This window comes from Abrus precatorius, unplaced genomic scaffold, assembly GCF_003935025.1.
Source record: "Abrus precatorius isolate BTA unplaced genomic scaffold, Abrus_2018 Scaffold10, whole genome shotgun sequence".
Taxonomy (NCBI): domain Eukaryota; kingdom Viridiplantae; phylum Streptophyta; class Magnoliopsida; order Fabales; family Fabaceae; genus Abrus; species Abrus precatorius.
The window spans coordinates 35,316,503-35,340,461 of record NW_020874292.1 but is presented as its reverse complement, the minus strand read 5'-3'; the positions used below and the strand labels follow the sequence as shown (position 1 = coordinate 35,340,461).

At 32.3% G+C, this 23,959-nt stretch overlaps 3 protein-coding genes across 5 annotated transcripts; 2 read left to right on the top strand and 1 right to left on the bottom strand.

Moving 5' to 3' along the window:
• Positions 1-784: 784 nt before the first annotated feature.
• On the bottom strand, positions 785-3,516 carry LOC113848797 (probable purine permease 5). Its single transcript, XM_027478191.1, has 2 exons — positions 3,438-3,516; positions 785-1,999 (listed from the first exon to the last, which is right to left on the bottom strand). The coding sequence occupies exons 1-2, from the start codon at positions 3,463-3,465 to the stop codon at positions 942-944; spliced, it is 1,086 nt and encodes a 361-aa protein (XP_027333992.1). The 5' UTR covers positions 3,466-3,516; the 3' UTR covers positions 785-941.
• A 1,795-nt stretch (positions 3,517-5,311) lies between these two features.
• Positions 5,312-13,442, top strand: LOC113852373 (formin-like protein 13). Its single transcript, XM_027482598.1, has 17 exons — positions 5,312-5,390; positions 5,476-6,167; positions 6,342-6,563; positions 6,653-8,007; positions 8,098-8,221; positions 9,221-9,292; positions 9,486-9,584; positions 9,662-9,703; positions 10,598-10,678; positions 10,768-10,818; positions 10,921-11,002; positions 11,580-11,674; positions 11,840-11,911; positions 11,996-12,112; positions 12,586-12,654; positions 12,737-12,803; positions 13,357-13,442. Exons 1-17 carry the CDS (start codon positions 5,312-5,314, stop codon positions 13,440-13,442), a joined length of 3,405 nt encoding a protein of 1,134 aa, XP_027338399.1.
• A 5,506-nt stretch (positions 13,443-18,948) lies between these two features.
• Positions 18,949-23,389, top strand: LOC113847317 (reticulon-like protein B21). 3 transcript variants are annotated; one of them, XM_027476342.1, is made up of 10 exons: positions 18,949-19,941; positions 19,999-20,248; positions 20,345-20,404; positions 20,499-20,601; positions 20,708-20,782; positions 20,870-21,014; positions 21,134-21,203; positions 21,748-21,813; positions 22,645-22,767; positions 22,991-23,389. In XM_027476342.1, the coding sequence occupies exons 1-10, from the start codon at positions 19,036-19,038 to the stop codon at positions 23,170-23,172; spliced, it is 1,980 nt and encodes a 659-aa protein (XP_027332143.1). In that variant the 5' UTR covers positions 18,949-19,035; the 3' UTR covers positions 23,173-23,389. The 3 variants fall into 3 exon arrangements, with proteins under 3 accessions (XP_027332143.1, XP_027332135.1, XP_027332152.1); XM_027476334.1 differs by having other exon boundaries at positions 18,949-20,248; XM_027476351.1 differs by lacking the exon at positions 20,708-20,782 and having other exon boundaries at positions 18,949-20,248.
• The last annotated feature ends 570 nt before the right edge of the window (positions 23,390-23,959 follow it).

Below are 23,959 nucleotides of genomic sequence, written 5' to 3'. Positions count from 1 at the left end.
ATTAAATTCTTGTTATAGATCTCATTCCTTATTATTATTATTATTATTATTATTATTATTATTAAATAAAAAACATAAATTATATGTAAATTTTTGGCAAAGCCCAAAAATATGTTTATATATATTTGATAATTGGTATAAGCTTCCTTAAGCATTATTAGTTTATAAGGAAACAACTTTTTTTGGATATGTCAGATACAAAATCCTATTTTTTTCCATTCAACCAACCCTTTAAAATTGTGTGTGTTTTGCTTGCTTTTTCAAACTCATCTTTCACTTTGTTCTGCTTCTCCTACTAAAATTTCTTTAATCTTTTGTATTATTTTTAAATTATACAAAATTTGAAAATGTTAGATTCCGTCTTAAAACTAATTAGCATCAAGTGAAGTTACCTACCGCTACCAGAAATATAGATCATCCTAGTAATTAAGGCAATTTATGTGGAACTTTTCAACCCTAATGACCAAGTAATATATTACCACAAAAGCAACCAAAATGGGGTAGAAGTTCAAACACCATTTTACATTCCATCTTAAAACTAATTGACATAAATGAAGTTACCAAACAAGTATGCAAACCAGTGGTATGCGTATAAGTCTTTACAATAGAAAATTTTCTTGGGTACTAGACATGCGAGTGTTTATTATCACTCGTGTCTATTGCTACTCTTATTTAAGATAATTTTATGTAAAATACTTCTATTATTAATATAATTATAAGATAGAAAAAATTGGATATTTTAGACAAAATTCACTTAAATAGAAATGCAGACACCCACAAAATAGTAACAGAAACATATTTGACATTTATCTATGAATATCATTCCCAGAATTTATGGGAATATTATTGATTGAAATGTAACCCCATAAATAATATATCTTACAACACATGCCTCCTCCTTCCTGAAGAGTCTTATAATATCTATGGCCACATTCATACGTTCATTTTTCACCCATAGAACTGCCATAAATATACGAACCGAATCCCCAAAAGGTAACAATTAGGGAGAGGATCTTGAAAGCACTCATTGGATCATTTAGCAGTATAACAGCTGCAATGCTTGTAATTGGTGTTCTTATTGCATTAAGCACACCAGCTAGCACAGTTGAAGCCAAGAAAACTACAGCAGTGGCCCCCAAAACCCCCAGTTGAAAAGTGATTGCACTCCATATGAGAACAAGACAATAAGCAGCTTTACCACCATTGAAAGTGGTAGCCTCAGATGCCATTGCTTGAAAATCACCACTCACAATTACCCCTACAGTGGTAAATAGAAATGCGAGTAGTGAAACCATAACTTGCTGTTCCAAAACAACAATGAAGGATCTTCTTCCCAGAAACTTCACAAAGACTAACTCTGAGAGAGCAAAAATAAGCCCATGAAGAGCAGATCCCAAAACATCCCATACAAATCCCATAATGTATTCACTGTCAGTGATATTAGCATATCTGTCTGAACTTGAATCCAAGGCAATGATGGTCAATCCAGCAGTTATGACGAATATGGAATTTACTATTGAAGCATTCACTTGGTTCTTCACAAGAAAGTATCCAAAGAGTGCAGAAAACACAAGGGATGATGATGCCACTAGTGAGGCAGTGGATGCAGGGAGATAAGCATAGGCATAAGCATACATGAGGTTATCAGCAGCACTAAGGAAACCCAAAATAATATAAGATAGAATTAGTTTTAAGTTCAGAGGAGTAGGAAAGGTTCTCCTAGTGAGGTATGTAGGAAACAATATCAATGCAGTTATAGGCCATCCAGCAACAGCCACCCAAGATATGATCCACTTGCTTTGGCCACCATTATCATAATAAACACGAGACAGAATACTGGAAGAAGGAAATGCCACAAGCATTGCTATGATGCTGAGAACAAGAAGAACCCAATAATGAATTGGCTTTCTTTTGTATGTTTCACTGAACATGGTTGTATATTTGGATATCTGACCCCAGAGCGAATCTGAGGGATTTGATGGTTCTGCCTCCATGGTTTCTACACCATCACCAGAAAGAACTTGATCATTAATTGTTCTTAGGATATGAGCTGGATTAAAAATAAAAATGAAAACTGTGATACTTTTTTCTTTTGGCCTAGTGGTGACAACCTAAATCCCTCACCACTAGCCCATTTCTAGTGGCTCAAAGCTGTTATGCTCAGAAAATAAGCAATTACTTTTAAGAAGAAACAAATAGATAGATACAGAAGTTTCATCCATGGAACCAATAATTGAATACTAAATTAGATAATTTAAGATTACGTTTTTCTTACATGCATGAAGGCACACGATAAGAAATCAATAAATAACAAGTTTTTCTTAGAAATTGTGGCATTTAACATTATGAATGCATTGTATCTGATGCTATCTTATGATTTCCAATTTTAATACATGTTAAAAAAACTGTTTTAAGATTTTAATAAAGTATGAGATTCATTAATGGTTTGTTCAGCAGAACTAATGGTCTGTTCAGTAGAACTAATGGTTTGTTACCTATAGACGCTCAGCTCAATACTGATTCAATGAGCAATTAACCCATGACAAATGCACAACAAGAAAAGCAGTGAGAAGTTTCCCTACTCACACATGACCCTCTCTAGTCTTAAGCTGTTACATCCTAACCAAATCAGCAGAAACTATATTTTACCGTTTTGAACTTTCCGTGATCATCAAATATGAAGATCTAAATTCATACTGATAAAAAATATATAGTTCGAGTTTGAATGAAGTATGGATAAGTTATTGTAAAAGAAAAAATAATATAAAAATAAATAAAAATCTTTTCATAAATTAAAATTAATTTATATTTATTTTTTATATTAATTTTTTTTCATAAAAATTTATTACAAACTCTCCCAAATTGATGATTCTGGGCCATAGGAGTAGGTACAAGGGTACGGTGGTTGCAGGGTGACTAGTGATTTGGGTAAAGAACTTTAAATAATGTCATAATATTACCAAAAGAAAGGGGAAAATAAGTCAAAAAAGGGAAAGTAGTGCATTTTGAAACAACAATACATCTCTAATTATGCAGCAACAGGAACTCATTTCCGCATCTGCATATTTTTCCAACTTCCCACAAAGCAGGAAAAGTCTTAATCCATAATCATAGCTTCCCATTACAGCCCAATTCAAGAATTTGATTAATTTTGTATTGTATAACTGTCAAGGAAACCTTATATATATATAATTATCGGAAAAATGAAAACGAATACTAAAATTCAGACAAAATCATATATATATATATATATATATATATATATATTAATTATAACACAACGGTCTACGGTAAACTTGAATAATATAAACTCCAGATACCCAGAAATAAATGATCATAAAAAAAGACAAGAACGGAAAATAAAGTGTAAAACTTTTCCGGGAACTCTGGATTGAGCTATGAAGTGAAACAAAAGAAAGCATATGGAGACAACGAACCAGGGTGAAGCAGTGGCACAGACAGCATTGCAGCGCCCCCTTGGGAAGAAAGAACAGGTTTATATGGGAAAGTGTGTGAATCAGTAGAAGATGATGCAACAAATACCTTTAAATAATTAATAAATACTACGGTCAATATATTAATTAAAGAATAAATTATATTTTGATTTATTGCTACTTCATCATCTCTTCTATTTTTTCCACTTTCTTTTATAAAATGTGTTTCTTTTAAAATTTTATATAATTATAGTTATTTTAGTAATTTAAATTTTATATTTATAATTAGTTTTATAAATTTAGTAACAATAAATCAAGAAAATTTAATTATCTATTTAAATAAAATATATTCAAAATAAATAATTTAAATTAAATTTATTAAAAAAAATTAGCTACCTCTTTTAAACACAATCTAATTTTTTTTTATAATTTTATGAACAATTACCAATTATAATTTATAATACTTTAATTTTTTTTTTATCATTTTAAATGTCTTATCTTAAAATTTTTACATCTGCATACAAAATTGTCAATAATAATTTTTAAAACTTTATATATATAAAATTAACCCCAAAATGTCGTGTTCATGTATATTATTTTGTCAAACCCCATATTTAAAATAATTAACCCAAATATTATCTCGATTTTTGGGTTATTAATAATTGAGCATGTAGCATGGATGCTTCACTTGAGTCATTGGGCGAATCCCATTTATCTCCATTGTTTATTAAAGCACGTGCCTTTTTTTTTATTAGGGCCTTGTTTTTGTATTTAAATATTGTATAAAATAAAAAATAATACTAATACAATATTTGAGTTAAATTTAAAATATTACTAATATTTAATAATTTTTATAAGAAATTATTTAAAAATAAATCAATGAAAAATAGTTAAAACTAATATGCTTTTAAAAAATGTTGAATTTTATTATTTAGTATCTAAAATAATTGATTAAAAGATTAATAAATAAATTTTTATTAAAATATTTATATGCTTATTGTAATTTTTTTTTTACAAAACATGTATTTTGTTATGTTTTTAAAATAGGGTTCATCATCTTTTAAAGATGATCTTATATACTAATTAATTTTACAATATCTTATAGTTACCTTTAAGCTTCTATTTATGTTGAAGTACCTTTGAGTTCACACTAAATTCTAATATATCACTGAGAATATCGTCCCTTTTTCTTTTATAATGGATTTTTAGAAAATAGAGAAGATTTTGTTTTTTCTAATTTGAAGTAAGTAAAAATATGATGTTGAAATTGGGGTTCGTAGATGAACAGAGATAGACTTATAGTGTTAGTAAAAATTCTACGATTTGAATAATGAAAAATTGGTTTGTGAAGATAAGAGAAACTAATGAGTGAAGAAGGAAATGGGGAGAGACCCCCCTGAAAGCGATTGAAATGTTGTGTGTTAAATGACAAATAAATAAAAAGGTTGAATTGTCAGCACGTTTTATTATTTAATTATAGATCATCAAATGATTAAAAATCATTACTTTTTATAATAACCACTTTAAAAGTTTTTAAATTTTTTTAAGGATAGTGTTTAATATTTAATAAGGGAAAATAAGTGTGAAAATCTTTTGCCCTTCTAAAACGATTTGATCATAAAAAAATAATTCCAAGGTTAAGATGGAAAGAAGCTTAGAATAGAAGATGGATTGATAATCCAGAATTAACATTGGGAATGTTCAGCTAGTGATCTTCACGCCTTGCCATTCATCTTTCTCAAAATGAAACCCGAAACTCACTTTCATTCATTCATTCATTAACAATTAACAATTTGTATGAATTAGAGAAACAAAAATGATAATTAGCAGAAAATAAAATCAGTCTACTTCTGGAATTGAGCATTGATTCATCTGACATGGCGACGATGCGGAAATTGTTGTTTCAAAATCAAAAGCCACCAGAAGGCCTTCTGGAGATCTCTGAAAGAGTCTATGGTTGGCTTCGTTTTTCTTCACTCATTTTCATTTGCATGAATTTCATTTCATTGTTTATAAAATGACATTGTCGCAACATTTTTAGTATTTCACTGCTGTTTCGGCGCCAAACGGGACTGGAGCGAGGAGCGTTACGGAAATCACGTGAACGGGGTCGTTGGTAAGTTTCGACAAAACGCGCCCGAGGCTTCCGTTTTGGTGTGCAACTTCCGTAACGAAGAGACGAAGACAAAGATGTTCGACGTAAACGGCGTTACTCTGACGGAATATCCTCGGCACCACCTAGGTTGCCCCGTGCTCAAAATGGAGGACACGTGGCGGTTTCTAAGGTCGTGCAAGAACTGGCTTTCGCGCGAACACCGCAACGTTGTGTTAATGCACTGCGAACGAGGTTGTTGGCCTGTTTTGGCGTTCACATTGGCTGCATTGTTTGTGTTTGGGAAACACTACGAAGGAGAAAAGAGGAGTTTAGAAATGGTTTACGAACAGGCTCCACGTCAGCTTTTGCATTCCATGATGGCTATCAATCAAATCCCTTCGCAACTGAGGTATCTTCAATACGTTTCCACGTGGCATGGGGTGTTGGGTTTGCCTCTGTTGGAGAGGGTAATTAGGTTGGACTCTATTGTTCTAAGGTTTATGCCAGATTTTGATGGTCAAGCTCGTTCTTGTCCCATGTTTCGAATTTATGGACACGACCCTTTTGTTGCTGATGCAAATGCTAAATTATTGTGTTCCACACTCGAGAGAAGAAAAACTGTTCCAGCATATGAACAGGTCAAAATTTGCCTTTTCCACCATGCTAAGCATATGATAAAAAAAAAAAAAAAAGGTTTTGTAATTAAGGCTGTACAATGTTTATCATCTAGTTCAATCATGCAAATGGGATGCATGTGCAATTTGTTTCGAGTGTTAATAATTATTTTGCAATTCCCTTGTATTTTCTTGCAGGGAGATTGTGAAACAATGAAAGTCAATATTAATTGCCATATTCGAGGTGATGTCTTGATTGAGAGCATTAACCTGTATGGTGACATGGAGAGTGAACAGATGATGTTTCGAGCCATGTTCAACACGGCTTTTATTGGATCTAATATATTGTTGCTTAACCGGGATAAAATTGATGTTTTATGGTGTGCTAAAGATAATTTCCCAAAGGAATTTAGAGCAGAGGTACATCACTTTTTCATCTCTGTTTTTGTTGTTATTTAAAATCTTATATTCCTAATGAAATATATTTTTTGGTTTATGGTTGTATTAAGATTCTTTTCTCGGAAATGGATGCTTCTACAGCTGTTCTTGAGAATGGCACCTCGTGCTTTAAGGAGAAGGAGGGGATGGATCCCAAGGAAAATACTTCACCACTAAATGTGCTCCAAAAGAAGTGTGCTTCACCTGCCGATACCATACATGAAAAGTTGAATGCAGGCTCAAATGAGCATGTGGAGAGTGGCAGTTTTTTGCATCAAAAAGGTCCTCAAATGCCTAAGGAGAAAAAGAATGAAGCAAATTGCTTTTTGTCTTCAAATTTGGGGAACCAGTTTGTGTCCTCAGCTAGGCAATGCCCAGATAACAATATGAGTAAAAAAGAGGATAAAATGATCAAGGATGATGAGTCTGACATTAGCCAAGTAATGTCAAGCCCTTTTGAAAGAACCTCGGAGTCCAACAACTGTGTAAAAGATTGTACAAATCTTTCAATAAAAGTACATCCATCTAATTCTGTGGACACCATTTCTAGTGGTCCAATTTCACCCCAAACACCTCCACTACGCCCTCCCTCAACTAGTAATGCTAAAGAAGTTCATGATTCTCCTCCTCACAAGGATTCACATCCTCATTATCATTTGCCTTTGAAATCAAGAGATGATCTTACTGAAGGAACTAAATCCCAATCACAAAATAAAAGTCAATCAATTATGTTTAGCTCTACAATAGGGACTCCAATCTTAAGTCCTTCCCATAATAAGTCACCAAATGGTTCTATTTCCCATGGTCCAGATTCTGTAATTACTTCAAATCAACCACCTCCTTTGAAGAAGATTTTACCTGTTAGAACAAAACTTGATTCTTTCCCTTCAAAATCTCAACCTCAAACACTGCCATCTGCTCCCCCTTCTCCACTAAAGAAGCATGAACAAATTAGAGTTGGAGATCCTCCATCCCCTCCAACTCCTCCACTAAAGGAACATGAACCACCTAGAGCTGGAATTCCTCCATCCCCTCCAACTCCACCTCTTAGTCCTTTAGTGAAAGTTTTAAGTCCTCCCAGTATAGAACCATTGGTGCCAGTGCCACCACCACCACCTCCAATCATTGCACATTCCTTTGATCACATTAATTCTTCATCTCCAAAGTCTCCACTTGTTCCTGCAGCGCCTGCTGCTCCACCACCTCCAACTTCCTTTCGTAAAGGAGGTATACCATTAGATCATGGTTTTCCTAGGTTACGTTCCATGGGTGGTGATGGGCATAATGGGTGTATTGGCTCAAACGGATCAGTTCTATCACATACAAATTCAATCAAAAGGTTAAAGCCATTGCATTGGTTGAAACTATCTAGAGCAGTGCAAGGTAGTTTGTGGGCAGAGACACAAAAGTCTTGTGAAGCTTCCAAGTAATAGTGGTTTGCCATGGTGCCTCATTTTTCTATAATCAACATTCCTTTCACTGTCTGTGTCTCACGTGTTTATTTATCTCAATGTAGAGCCCCAGAGATTGATATCTCAGAGCTTGAGAGTCTCTTTTCAACCACAACCCCAAGTTCAGCTCCTTCCAAGAAGTCAAACGTGAAAAGATCAGTTGGACCAAAATCTGATAAAGTGCAACTGGTAATTAGGCTTCAATTTCTAGTGGTATACAAAGTTTTTTTTTTTGTTTCGGTGGAAATATCATGTAAAGATAGAAAAGTACAGGGAAAATAACTTTTCATTGAATGTTTCGTTTTATATGAGTGAAAAATAATATTTTTTTTTCTACTTATTTACCATTTTATTGTCATTTACATTATCTTCTTGTTTAAATATGAATTTGACGGGTAAATGCAATAAACATAAATGCTAGGTATTGTATCTGTTATTTGGTTATTTTTACATATTGTCACCGTGTAAATAAAGTGAACACTTCTTAGGGATGAAGTGAAGTCATTGAAGAACACCTAGATGTGGCAGACGAGGTCTAAAAATTGATGCCCACAAATTAATTTGGAAAACCTTATAGGATATTTGCAGTCAATCTATCTTATAGCTAGTATAATTTGTAGTTTTTTCTTTCTCTCAATATATTATGGAATTATGAGAGCTCACTCCTTTAGTGTAGTTTGTAAATACTCTTCTATATGTTGTAGTTTTTGAATCAGACTGATAATTATATTGAGAAAATCTTTACTTTCGTCTTACAAGTTATAAGTGTACACATTAGTGAAATTTTAGTAGTCAAAATAATCTCTTAAATATTTAAATTGGCATCATATTAATCTTCCAATGATTTTGTCCCCAATTTAATTCATATGAAGGATTAAAGTGGTGATAGAAAAAAAATTTAAATACTAAGTTAATGATGGATTAAATCTTTGAAAGACTAATTTGGTGATACTTTTAATATTTGAGAGACTAATTTAGTGACAAATTAAATTTTTAATAGATTAATTTAGTGACAAAATTTTTCAAGGACTGAAGTGATGACAATTTTATATTTTTAAGGGACTGATTTGATGGTGTAAATTTACAAAATTCTAATATATTGACACTTACAATGGGATGACAATTTTCTCTAAATGTTTATCATCTTACTTTTTTATTCTAATCAAGATATACATCATTTTCGTGCAGATTGAGCATGCACGAGCATATAATTGTGAAATCCTTCTTTCAAAAGTAAAAGTGCCATTGCATGATTTAATGGTAAGGTTGACGTTCCTATTATTGGCTTTGGGAAAGAAACAAACTAAAATATTATTTAATGATATGGTGTGCTATTGTTTTAAGAAAACTATGGCTTGATATCTTCATGATGGAATCATCTAGTTGAATAGATGGAATCTTGGCTCATTGGATTTCTTATTCATGAATCATGACTCATTTGAAATGTTGACAGAGATCAGTGTTAGCACTAGACGAATCTGCATTAGACATTGATCAAGTTGAGAACCTGATAAAATTTTGTCCTACGAAGGAGGAGATAGAAATACTCAAGGTAGTGAGATAGTTATGTTCCTTACATGACTAGTCTACACATTGAAAATTTAATTACATCCTTTGATTATTGCGTAGGATTATACCGGAGAAAAGGAGAAGCTCGGGAGATGTGAACAAGTAATTCATGTTTTCATTTCACTACTTTGTATTTACTTTGCTATTTTTTTTCTCTTCTATTTTCTTTGATCACCTTTCTCTTCTAATTAGCTAAAATATGTATGAATAATCTATTAAATTCTAGTTTTACTTACATAGTTTCAATTGTTAACCAATTCTACATTAGAATAGTAGGACATAAGATTTTCATTTACTTTCATATAGGGAAACTTCATACCATTAGTCCATTTCAATATAAAATATTTATTTTGCTTACAATTGATATTCTATTATGTATAACATACGCATTCATACAATTAAGAAATTTCAATTAAATTTGAAGATAGTAAAATCATATTTTTTATTCACCTATATGAGAAAAATATATTTGAATTGATTTAAATTTTGGAAAGTGGGTGTGATCAACTTTCCACCTAACGTGCAACAATTAGTTATTGTTCAAAAGGATAAAATGTTTTTTTTTTTTTTCACGTAAGTGAGATCTTATTATTTATATATAACTTTTGAATTGGATTTTTTAGTCTCTAGAAGATAATAGCTGAATGTTAGAGTGAAATACAAAATTGGGCTGCTGCATAATTTTTAGGGGTGTAGTAGCATAATCCTCATCTTGGGCTTGTTGGTTTGTTGTGGGTTCTTCCTTTGATATATATTATATGAAATAAGATTTATTAATTTGTTGATAAAAAAAGAACAGATTTATTAATTTATGACGCGATTGTCTAAAGGAAGCATGAATTTGGAAGAAAAAAAATGCATGTATAGTGACATGTTGCATTGAATCCACTTGGATGTGTTGTGTTTTGTATAATAGTGTATAGATGCTTAAATTGTAGAGAGTTAGAGTACTACAATTTTAATTTGGGTTATATCTTTATTTATTATTCATTACAGTTCTTCTTGGAGTTGATGAAGGTTCCACGAGTAGAATCTAAGTTCATAGTTTTTTCGGTCAAGATTCAATTTCACTCACAGGTACAAAATTATCATTTGCCTGCGTGAATACTATAGAAAATGAGGTTACGAATTGCTTTCCATTTTGACCATAACATATTGTTTTGTAGGTTTCTGACCTTAAAAACAGCTTCAATGTAATTAATGATGCTTCAGAAGAGGCACGATAATACTCCTTTATACCTAAACTCTTTCTTGCCGTTTATTTTCCTTTTCCAGTAATAACATTTTGATTATTTTGATGGTCTTCTTTTTCTTTTCAGATCAGAAATTCTGTCAAATTAAAGAGAATCATGCAAACAATACTTTCTTTAGGAAATGCTTTGAACCAAGGAACTGCCAAGGGTAAGATAAAATAAATGCTCACAATGAATCATGCAAGTTTTTAGATTGAAAAAAAAAAAGTACAACCATTTTGAGAACGCCACAATTAACCATGCCTTACAATTGTGGATGATGTCACGTGATGTAGCTACAAAGCCTGCAACATCTTATTGCTGTAGCTGTCACAACTACATCATGCCATGATTTTGGATAACATCAACCATTATTGACTTGCACAACCCACAACCTTGACCATAACTACAATTTCAAACCTTGTTTGAAAAATATTCTTGCCTAGTACACCTTCACAAATATTCAGTGTTTAGGAAATGATGACAACAGACATTTGATTTGAACTATATGCTGGTGTTGAAATACCATATTCTAATATGTATTTTATAGAGCTATGGGCAACACTATCTTAATCCAAGTTTTCATTGCTCACTCCATTATCAATTTCATGTAATTCTTGTAGCATAAGTAACTTCATTCTTAAGCACATCTTCACGTGATGATAACACCACATCTTCACGTGATGATGACACTCAACACTAATGAGTATTAATCTCGAGTCCGATTATGCTTTTCAATCTTTTAGGCTCTGCCATTGGATTCAGATTGGACAGTCTTCTTAAACTCACTGAGACACGTGCGCAGAACAAAAACATAACTCTCATGAATTATCTCTGTAAGGTATATGTTGTTATTTATTCTTTTTTGTTTTTTTCCCTTTATTTTATTTAACAAAATTGTCATCTATGCTAAGCTGTCCATGATATAGAATAGCTTTCACTTCACTTCAATTTGGAGAAGTTTACATCGTTAATATATGGTAATCTTTGATATGCATACCCATAGGTTCTGACAGATAAGCTACCAGAAGTGTTAGATTTCTCCAAAGATCTTTCTAACCTTGAGCCAGCAGCAAAGGTTTTGAACCTCTTCCAACGCTCTTCATTTTAGTTGATGGACATAGTATATTAGCTAGTATTGACATGCATGATTATGATTCAGATCCAACTGAAGTTGCTAGCAGAGGAGATGCGAGCTATAAGCCAAGGATTAGAGAGAGTTGAACATGAACTAACCATCTCTAAAAATGATGGTCCTGTGTCAGAAACTTTTTGCAAGGTATAGGCATCATGCCTTTCCAAGGGGTTTCAATAACCAATGATGTATTTTCTTCTTGTTCATTTTTTCTTTTACAGTTTTGCTTGTCTTTTTCATTTTTCCTTCAAGTTTTGGATTTATACAAACAATGAGTAATTCATCTATATCTCTAATTTAACTGGACAAGATCATCATCAGTTATAACAAGTGATGCCCCATATAGTTATGAACTTTATCTTTTCATGTTCCTATTTTTTTCTATGTGGTTGCTTGCAGGAAGGGTGGAAGTCATAGCTAAATGAGTTTTGTTAATCACTTGCTCTGAATGATAAAGGAAGTTCACTGAAGAAAAACTTCTACAAACATGAGTCTATAGCATATGCTGATATATGATATGTTAAGATCCAAAGCAAATTCCTGCATGATAAACTGTGATAAATTTTTATTTTCATGTAGGAAAATTTTACATTAATAGTATTCAGTTATTTTTTCAGAATTTGAAAGAATACCTTTCTTCTGCGAAGGCCGAAGTCTCTTCATTGGATTCACTATATTCTGTCATGGTAGACCTTTGAGGATATATTTAATAATCTTTATAAACCATAAAAAGGTTTCACTTTAAATGGACAATACTATGTTTTACAGGGTAGGAGTGTGGATGCTCTGATTATTTATTTTGGTGAAGATCCATCTCGCTGCCCTTTTGAGCAAGGTGTGTGTATCTGCTTATATATAATTTACTTTTAATCAACTCTATTGTGCTCAATTCTATTATTGATTATTATCACTAGTTTCCTACTTTTTTGGTAGTTTCCTATGTTTAAATTGTAATCAATATCAAATTAATTGAGGTTTTGCTAAATGGTGACTAATAATAAGAAAGTCTTCATTAATTAAGAGAGCATGAAGGACTAAACCATGTTAAATACATCCATATCGTTTTCTAAATTACAAGTGTTTATCAATCCAACTCTTGAGTAGTATTTTTCTTTTTGAAGTAGAAAACAACTATGGTTTCACTTTGCACGCAAATATTTTGAAGTTCATCCTTAAGTCTCATTGAAGGCAAGCATGATGCCTTAAAAACTAATATTCTTAACTCTACTATAATTCCTGTTTTGGTGTTCTCTTTTCCCCTTCCTTTTACAATTCACACGACTCAATGTTGATAATCTGTGTATTGAAATCATGCAGTCAAGTTGAGGAACAAACTATGAATCTGTATGTTTTTTGTGCTAATTCTTGTATTATTTTTTTTTCTTCAGTTGTCACTACTTTGCTCAACTTTACTAGAATGTTCAACAAAGCCCATGAAGAAAACTGCAAGCTGCTTGAGTCTCGAAGAAAATAGAGGAAAGTGAGAAATAAAAATCCAAGTTAGAATGGATATTACCTACAACAATCCACATTGACAATTTTAATTGAGTGGTAATTAGATCAATTGCTATTGTCGAGTTTGACAAGATGAAAATTGTTTAGTTACCTTGAAAAGTGTATATTATTACACTGTATATAGAATAAGTAGCAGAAAACAGTGATGACACGGAAGAACATAATGTAGGAGTGTGATTTACACAGAAAAAGGTGAAGAAAAAACATTTTGAACCTATAACTCACTCACTCTGTATTATTTGAAAACCTTGTGCTAATTATCTCTTTTATTGTATCCTCCTTATGCAGATATCGTAGATTTTCTGTGAAAAGTGTGTGCTATTTGCCAGCCAACTTGTATATAGGTTCGCTTATAAACCATATCATTGTAAGTAAATCCCGAAAAAGCAGGATAGATTATATTTCCTTCTTTCTCCCATTCAGATTTTGTTCTCTCTGTTAGTATTGTTGATTTCATATCTGTAATGCAAAGCTTCTTGTATATAATTTACATTATCTCTTTCTTTTTTTTTCCAATTAAACATGTGTTATTCATTCCATGATGTGGTTAGAGTATTGCATTCTTTTTCATTTTAGTTACTTTAGACTAAATATTATGTTATTTACTTCCATCTGATGGCGCCATCAACACATACAGCAATATCACTTAAGTGTAGGTAATTTGAAGTTGTGCTCAAATGATGACAACATAAATTGAATCAACCCCTGGCCATGGTCCAATGATTTCAGCAGGTCCAATTATTGCAATTGCATGCAATATACAGTTAGATATTTATATTGTTACTATAGGTTTGAATTTTTTGATACCAAAAATTAGATGTATTTTAGTTCTAGAAAAATATATAAAAGAATCCATAAATTGTAGATAAATTGATACCTAACAAAAGCAATGAGGGGGTTAAAACTTTGCATTTGGGGTGCATAGAGAAAGGAAAAGAAGTAGCCTAGGCATGATTGTAGGTGCTTATTTTTTTTATTAAGATGTGGGATGGATACAACAATGTAAATGACAATAAAAGCAAATTGCATATGTCAATGCATATAAGGAGGTTTAATGGTGTATGCTCAATTACAATTATTATTTTCATCCACCGCACCAAATTAGATGTTTATTGGTTAAAGCATCACCAAAAGGTTTCTTGCAGTAGGTGAGAAAGCTTCCAACCTTCACTTGAATTTAATATTGATCATCCTAACGATTCAGAAAGGCCTAAAACAACAACCCACAAATGTATTAGGTTGCTTCTGCTGGATTAAATTAGTAACATACCAAGTTAGAAACATCCAAACAGCTAGGGACTAAAGTAATTACTGTTCCACAGAAATTTTACTTAAAATAATCTTACCCCTTTTAAGTATGAAATTATGTTTTTTTAATATGAATTTAATTTCAATACATTAATAGTATAAAAAAGTTATATTAGTATTATAACAATATTTTTGTAATAATATGATAATTTATGATTAAATGATAATATAAACAATATTACATTCTCAATGAGTTATGATTGAATTCAATATAGGCTGAGATAATTTGAATAACATTGTGAGTTTTAATTTTATCCTCCTCTCTAGAAGCCAATTAGCTTACCAGGTTGCTTAATGCCTTGTATTTACTGTGATAATAAACAAACATTTGAATATCAAGGGGCAGGTTTTAGGACTCCCACAATCCTCGGACACCTAAAAGCTGGACTAAATCACAAAATTTCATGTGCAAAATTTTAAATAATTAGTTCTTGTCTTCTTCTTAATTTTGTTTTATTTAGACAATAAGTGAACATCTTCACTACGATTTAACGTGTAAGCTGCCCCACCGATTTCAGTGAATATATTATTAATGCTAATTTTTAAACAGTATCTTATAAAGACCTAAATATATGTAGCTTTTTTAAATATGATTAAATTCAATTTTAGTTTTCAATTTATTTTGTTGATTTTAGTTTTTATAAATTTTTAAATTTTTTAAAAGAATATTTTCTATTATTACTTTGTGATGATTTGATACGTAGTTAACTATACTACCTTAGTGACTATTATAAAATAGTAAATAATGGGACATGTCTGTATACTTATCACATCATTGATAAGAAGTAATAGTGACTGTTTTGAAGAAAAATTTAAATTTACGAGGGCTAAGATTAACTAAGAAAAAAAATTTAAATTTAATTATATTTACAATAATAAAATATATATTTCCAACAAAGTATAAGGGGACAAATATTATAAGGGATAGAAAAAATAATTAATGTAATAAGTGAATATTGTATTTGTTTCTGATAAAGGTGATATGAGACCAAATATAAAAATGTAGAGTTTTTCTATTTTTCATTGTTAGCATTCAGAAGGAAGGTACTTATAAATATACGCCAACAACGCCTATTTTAGTTGCATTCGTCGTTCACTTAGTTATAATCTAAAAATTGTTTCAAACTTTAGGCTTAGATGCAGTTTTTATTTTTTTAAACTTCAGCTTGGTTATCACTGGTGGATCGTTAGTTCAAGAGGTACATAGTTGATTTTATTTTTTCTTTTTTAAGATCTTGGTTTCAGATTTTGCATTAGAAAAGCTTATTTCACCTTGAACACTTTTCACAGAGTATAACTAATATGAATCTAATACAAGTGATCAATGGTTGATACAATTTAATTCTAGTTTTTCGAAGAATTTATTTCAAATTTTATCCAAGTTCATTACAAGAGTATAAGATAATTAAGAAGTTCAAATAAGAAGTTCAAATAAGCTTTAAATGAATGAATTCAAGAAACTTGAATGAAAGATAAAATTGTTATAAAAGATTAAGTAGCTAGAAAATATTAAAATAAAGAGTTTAAGATCATGTACCATACATAAGCATATTTATTTAACATTATTTTATGTTAATCGAATTAGGATTTGAGATTGATTTTATTTGGATTTGTGCCAATAAAAAGTACTCACACTTATTATGTATCATGGAGCTCCAAAAACATAGATATAGACAAAAATATTATACAAATAGAGATTTTTATAATATGAAAATAGAGAAGATAATAATAATGATGATAGTGACAATGATAATGATAAAAGTGATGATAATAGATATTAATAATTATAATAGATATTATTTGTCTTCTAAAAGAGATGAGAGGCTTAAATAATTTTTTAAAAATAAAAACTAAAATTCAATACATTTTTTAAATTGAGATAAAAATATTCTAAAATCAACTTTTCAACGTCATTTTAGTTATATATATATATATATATATATATATATATATATATATATATAATCTAAAATTTGTGTTTAAAACAAAAAATTCACATCCCTCCAAAGATGTCCTAAAATATTAATGTCACCAAACGGGCTTCAACTTTTATATTTCTTCTGTTTTTTCATAGTGACAAATTTATTATATCGCTTATCTCATTAATTATTATTTTTCCCTAAAAAGGCACATTAATTACTAGTTGAAATTAATGCCTGTATATCATGTTAAAAAAGCCACTAACTGCAAAATCAATCATAAGCACGCAATCTCAAAGAGTAAAACACGAACTCTTAAAATTAGTATTAACGATTTTTATTGATATAAATGTTAATGAAAAAGAACAAAGATGTAGATAGAAAATAAATGGTGCGAAGGAGTAATGGCAGAAAAAGCTTTACGTGTTAGTGACAGCATCCTGAAGAAAGGGGAAAAATGAGATGCAAAACGTAGGGAAAGTAGAATAGCTAATAGTGTCGGTGAGTATTGGTCGTATGCAACTTTTAATTTGTCGTCACGTTTCATGTAAAATAGTTTTCTATGTATGGTTTTGCCTCACATGCATGAGCAGACCAGACCAGACCAGACCAGACCACAACCCAATCCTAAAAGAAAGGCAAAAACGCTCTGTGGGGTCACTGTAAAAGCTTTTCTTTTGTGTTTGTGGCTTATTAGATTCTACCACTTACCCTTACGCCAAACATTCCCACATGCAGTAACTTTTTCACACACTAAAGCATATAAGAACATTAACAACTTCATCGCTTTTGTTTGTGTTATGTTTATTAGTACTAATATCCTTAATAATATATAGTCATTTGAAATTAACTTATGGCTATCTACCGATTATTTGTTTGCTAAAATGCAATTTATTTGACATTTACTGAAAAAGACAAAAATGTTAGAAAGTGTAATTCAATTTTGCTTAGAACCAATTTATGAGTGAACTAGACTATGTGTTGCACAAAATTAATGTAAATACTATTTCCACTTAACCAAACATGATTGTTAAATATGTTGCAATCTTGACTTCTTGTTAAGTCTACATATGACTTGAAGATGCATCATCTTGCATTAGTTGAAAATTATACAAAGTGGAATACATGGTTGTTTTTTAAAACTATTAACATGAAATGAAGCCTATTGATACGGATCCTATGGCGACAAGCTTTTACCTTGTTTTATGAAACAAAGAAATGGTCAAAAGAAGATGAGAAAACTAAAGTCAATGAAACCAATTTAATTATGTGACATTAATAGGTTTTGTCATGGTCTTATGGAAATTTTGTTATCTGCAATTTCTAAATGTTGTCTCTAACTCTTAAGCAGCTAAAACAGAAATCCAAATCCCTCTGCATGCATAGACAATGGTCAATTGGTTCAAGTGAATAGTATTGCCTACATGTACAAACACCATAAACCCATAACACGACCTTGAAGATCATCAACCCAATCTCACATAAACGGTACCCCCAATAATCCAATCAAGTTCTCTAGTTCAATTAATTACAGGAATTTTTATACTCTCTTAATTAGTTAAAGAAAAGTATTATATATTTGTTTACCTATCTTAAATGTAGATACATTTTTAGTCATTGTTTTAAATTTCAACTAACTAATCAAGGCTCGATGCTTGAAGAAACTTGTTAAACCCTGCATTAGAAAACTAACTACACACGCATACTATTCAATCCTTAAAGCACAGCAACAATAAGGAGTAGCATTGGCCAAAATTATGGGTGCGTTTTGGAGGTCTTCTGACACGGTACTGCTGGCTACCTCGACAATTCGCAGTTGATGCCTTCTCCATTACACGTATGCAATCTCAAGACAAAAAAAGAAGAATTCCAATTCAACAAGTACACTGAGACTTCGCCCTCACTCTTAAAAACTCTTGAGTAAGGAAGGACAAGTTATATATATGCCGGTAGCTTAGTTGTTCACTTGCATGTGATGTGAGAGTGAGACTACTAATGACTTTTAAGTGCCTTGGTAAGAGTGATGAGAGATTTTAGGGAATCAAATCAGTGCTAAAAAAAAAGGGTTGATATTCCTTAACACCCTAATCATTCAACCTCACCTAATTTACCTTTGCTTTTTCCTTCCCTGGTAGTTATCATCAAGAAAGATAGAAAATTAAAAAGGAAAAGAAAAGAAAAGTGAACAACTAGTGTCTCTTCCTACATCTTCTGATCTCTCTCTCTCTCTCTCTCTCTCTCTCAATTGCTTTACAAGGGATCCCAATGTTGCACCCCACCAACCGCCATTGCTTCAGCTTGAAGCCTCTTATCCATTAACCACCTATGACCCATTGGCAGGTAGAAAAAGAAGATAAATTGGGGATGGAAGTGAGCAAAAGAAGAATAGGGGCTAGAGGGAGTGTGGTTGCGGGGTCTGTGTGGGAGAGCAGAATGAAGAGTGATGAAGTGAGAGGGGGAATCAAGGTCTTCAATGCAGAGGATAATCCTGAAGAAAATGGTAATGGTGGTGGTGCTTCAAGATCGAAAAGAAACCCAATTGGTGGAAAGAGAAAAACTTGGAAATCAGAGAGCTTTGATGGGTCAATTCAGGTAGCTAGAGGAAAGCCAGAGACCCAGAAGAGTTCAGAGGAACAGTGTAAAGAACTCAGCATTTCTTCTTCTTCTGATGGAATCAAGAAGAGCCCAATTCACTCCAGAAAGATTGCAGCTTGTGCAGATAAATTTGAGAGAAGCCCAATTCATTCCAGAAAGCTGAGATCTGAATCACACAAGGGTGGTTCAGATGGTGGCAGAGAAGGTGGTGATGCAGGGCAATTGAGAAAGACCAAATCAGATTCAATCAAGAAGAATGCTGCTTCTGCTTCAATTCAATTGAGGAAGACGAAATCCGAGTTGAATCGAGTTCCAGATGAGTCAACTGATGGTGGATGTGAAAAGATTGAAGTTGAGAATGGGAAGAATGATGCTGATGATAAAAATTGCATGGATGTCGATGATGTGTGCCAAGAGAAGGTGATATCAAGCAGTTCAGAGAATGTGGGTGTGGTCCAATGTTCAACAGAATTGTCGGTTCAGGGCGGTGATGATGATTCAGATGATGTGATTGTTGATGAAGTGGACGAAGGAGATGAAGAGGAGGAGTTTGAGATTGAGATGGAAGAGAGAATTGATGTGAAGGAAATTAGTATTCCAGAATCTGAGGTTGTGAAGGAACCAGAAAATAATAAGGTTGTTGTGAATGAACAAGACAATAAGGTTGTTGTGAATAAACCGGAACCTAAGAAGGTGGTTGTGAATGAACCGGAACCTAAGAAGGTGGTTGTGAATGAACCAGAATCTAAGAAGGTGGTTGTGAATGAACCAGAACAACCCAAGAAGATTCTGAACGAACCAGAATCTAAGAGAGTTGTGAGTGCCCACATGCGATTTCATCACAGAAATGAAAGAAGACCCGTTTCTGTCCCTCTTGTTCAGAAGCATTCTCCAGTTAGAAGGAATTCCACAATTTACCAAAATTTCCCCGAAGCAAATTCAAGTAAGGACTTTTGAGTCTCCTCATAGTTTGTTCTTTCAATCTGTTTAATTTGCTTTGTGCTTATTTTGACTAGTGTGACTAATTGTCATGATTCAGTTCCAAAAGCACAAGAATACCGTAGCTTTCCACAGACCCAAAGCAAGTTGCAGAGTCTAGGTGATTCATCTACACTTGATAATTATGCAAGAAATTGAATTTTTTTTTGTTTTCAAATTATAGCACTAATTTTATCTACGACTCTCCTCCTCAGTGGATTTAATTATGTGGAGAGATGTTTCAAGATCAGCATTTGTTTTCGGGTTTGGAACATTCATCATTGTTTCATCCTCTTATGCAAAGGATATCAATCTGAGGTTAGAAATGCATCTAAATAGAGTTTATTTTACTATCAATATATAATATAATTTTCTGTTTGATAGAGAGCCCAGAACTGAAGCTTTTCTATCATTGCTTCTGCAGCCTTATTTCAGTGATGTCCTATATAAGTCTTGTCTATCTCGCTGTTATATTCCTGTATAGATCCCTAATTTGCAGGTAATAAACCAAGCACTGTGGTGAAAAATATATTACAATTTTACCAGATTTCTTTTCTTATTTTCCTTTTGGGATCGAACTAAGCAGGGGTGTAATAGAAGTTGATGACTCAAATTATGTACTGGGAGAAGAAGATGCAATTTGGCTGCTAAAATTGATCCTCCCATACTTGAATGAGTGCCTATCAAAACTCAAAGCCCTGTTTTCTGGAGATCCGGGCACCACAATAAAGGTATTTTAATATTTTTCTTTGCACACTGGTTTTATGAATACCTTCTTATTAACTTAGAAACTTAAGTAGCCTATAAAAATACCCAAAAATTAATTTTGGCATTCATGTCTAAATTGCAGTTGGCAGTTTTGCTCTTTGTTTTGGCTAGATGTGGCAGCTACATAACCATTTGGAAGATGGCCAAATTTGGTGAGTTTCTAAAGGTGTTAGTATATAAATTTAGCTGCATCAAAAGAGGAATCAGAATGCCTTTAAAAGTGGTGGTGCCTAAGTCTACTCCATTCGTAAATAGAACTCTGATTTGGGGTGAGGACACTGAAAAGGCCAAATTTTTGGGCATCTCAGTTCATTTCTTTTGAAACAAATGACGCACCAGTAATTTACATGTCGCTGAAAGTTTCTTACTTTTTGAATCACTTGCTAGGGGAGTGAAAATTGCATCTTGCCCCTCCATTTTAATTGTGATATTGGAAATAACCATTGTTTTAAAGATACTAGTTAAAAAAAATTAAATATTAAATTTTTTTATTAAAAACTACTTGAAGAGTATATTAGAAATAACCAAAGTTAATATACTTTTGGTCAAAGAAAATATTTTTAATTTTTTAGGTAGTATTCGTAGAGTATTTATTAGTATTTTTCTTTAATATTTAATTTGTTTGGTTTCTTAGTTACTGAACGTGCTCTTTCACTTGATTGATTACTGACACATGGTTGTGCTCAACTGCCTCAGGCTTCTTTGTAGTTTTTACCGTACCAAAGATCTGCTCTTCGTATTCTGCACAGTTAACTGCATATGGTAATTTCCTGAATTTGATGCTGTTGCTTTTTTCTAACATTATTTAATGCTTAATTTATGGCACTATTCCTTTAAGGTGTAAACAAACACAGCACATTGCAATGAGTAGAGGCTGCTAAGTGTTGAAGTGAGAGTGCTATGTTTGTATTTTGTCTCTCTACTCTTTAGTGTAGTAGTGTAGACGGTGCGGTGCTTCATTAGGCCCACAACACCTTTCATGCATGCATTGATGGGAATTGAGAAACGGCTCTTTGGTGCCAAAGATTTTATTTTATTGTGTGGTGCTTCCAATGCATCATAATGTAGATCTGGTGGGGCATAAATAAACAAAGGTTAATAGTTTAATGTGCATATTATATAGTGGTGCAATTATACCACCTCTAACGATATAAAAAAGTCAACAAATTCTAAATCTAAATCTGCTTCAAGATAATTTTGTCTCTGAGCATTTAATTCTTAATGTGGCCATTGAAAATAGTCTTGAATTCATCACATGGATGAGCATCTCTGGTTTACTTTATTCTTGACGTTTTAAAGCACATTGCTAGTACTGGGTATCATTTTTCTTTTTTTGGTCAATGGGTCTCCTTCTTTTGTGTCTGACAAATTGGACTGATCTTGGGGGTGAAGGGAATAACATATCATGGGTTAGTAACATAATGGTTCTTTACATCCTTAGTGGTCCCCAATCCCAAAGTCCAAACCTGAAAAAAGTGGGTCTTTTTTTTATGTGTTTACTACTATGTTCAAGAAAGCTAAAACCAAAGCCTTCTTTGGATGGACCTCATTACAGTATATTCTAATAAATTGCATTTTGTTAATGACATGAAGCAAATTTTTGGATTCGTCGATTCCGGGATGCATGGGATTCATGCACTCACAAGAAAGCCGTGGCTCTTGGCATCTTTGGGCTTGTATGGAATTTATCATCAGTTGTTGCTCGCATTTGGGCAGGTAAAAAACCATGTTGCAACTTCAAATGATATTAGTTAATTTGCATCTCTGGTTACACACTTTTTTTCAATTTAAGAAATTACTTTTAAACAAATTAAATCAAACGCATACTTAAAGATAAGATTTAAACCTTGATTCCTTTGTTTGATATGCATGCAATGTATTAATTGAACCTTGCACATAGACATACAATAATGGATGGTGTGGGTTGTGTCATCTGCAGTATTCGTGCTATTTGCGGCCTTCAGATACTATCAACAACATTATTTGGTGAGAGATGAATGTGGGGAAGAGGAAGGCCTAGGAGGATGTGATGAAACATGGGAAGAACCAGTTGGAGTTAGACAGAAGCAAGGACGTGTAGCCAACTTTGTTGATACCAATAAAGTAAAGAAAGGGTTCTAAAAGAGTGTGTTGATGGTGGTCGCTACATAGTGGTACCACACATTTAGCTGCCTTGTCCGGTTATTGCTGCACCGTGCCATTTTCTCATTCAAACTTTTCCTTTCTTTTTATAATTTTGAAGTTTCATATAGAAGTTTCTTTTTTTATATATATATTTGTGTCTCCGCTGTAAATTTTTGTTCAGTTGATATAAATGTTAATTTAGGTAACGAATCCATCGGGGTTCAACAGGAAATGGGAATAAGGGCATGAACGTTTATGTTTTGTAAATTAGCATTAAGTTATAATAATTTATTTTAGTTCTCAAATTTGGTTCTCTCGTCTATGCATGCTTATATACAACAACAAGGGAGAAGAAAAACGAAAAGCTTGAGAGCAAGATCGATGATGAAACATTTGGAAAACTGTTTTGTGCTAAAATCATTCAGTTCGGTCACAAATTTAGTTCATTCTCTTTTATCAGATAAGGAAGAAACTTTATTTCATAGTTGTGTGTTTCAAGACAACTATGAGGTCAGTAACTGTTTAGTCAAGTAAAATAATGATAAAAATTATCCTTGTCAACTAACACTAGAGTGTCCTCGATTTCCAATTTTCATTTCATATAATCAGGGTAGAATTACCAAGATGTCACACCCAAATTAACCTTTTAATGGAAAATAAAATAAAATAAGAGTATATAAAAAGTTATAAATAAATATATCTACTTAGTACATAATAACTATGATAATAATGATTGTACTAAAAATAAAGACAAGACAATATTTGTGTGACACATAACAAGTAT

Excerpts from the sequence above, each read along its gene's own strand:
- LOC113848797 (XM_027478191.1), bottom strand. The coding sequence starts at position 3,465 with ATGCTGTCTGTGCCACTGCTTCACCCTG. Across the intron at positions 2,000-3,437 it reads TGTGCCACTGCTTCACCCTG|AAACCATGGAGGCAGAACCA; the intron begins GTTCGTTGTCTC and ends GTGATGGTGTAG.
- LOC113852373 (XM_027482598.1), top strand. The coding sequence starts at position 5,312 with ATGGCGACGATGCGGAAATTGTTGTTTCAAAATCAAAAGCCACCAGAA. Across the intron at positions 6,168-6,341 it reads CTGTTCCAGCATATGAACAG|GGAGATTGTGAAACAATGAA; the intron begins GTCAAAATTTGC and ends ATTTTCTTGCAG. Across the intron at positions 6,564-6,652 it reads CAAAGGAATTTAGAGCAGAG|ATTCTTTTCTCGGAAATGGA; the intron begins GTACATCACTTT and ends GGTTGTATTAAG.
- LOC113847317 (XM_027476334.1), top strand. The coding sequence starts at position 19,036 with ATGACCCATTGGCAGGTAGAAAAAGAAGATAAATTGGGGATGGAAGTG. Across the intron at positions 20,405-20,498 it reads AAGCAAGTTGCAGAGTCTAG|TGGATTTAATTATGTGGAGA; the intron begins GTGATTCATCTA and ends TCTCCTCCTCAG. Across the intron at positions 21,814-22,644 it reads TGCACAGTTAACTGCATATG|CAAATTTTTGGATTCGTCGA; the intron begins GTAATTTCCTGA and ends AATGACATGAAG.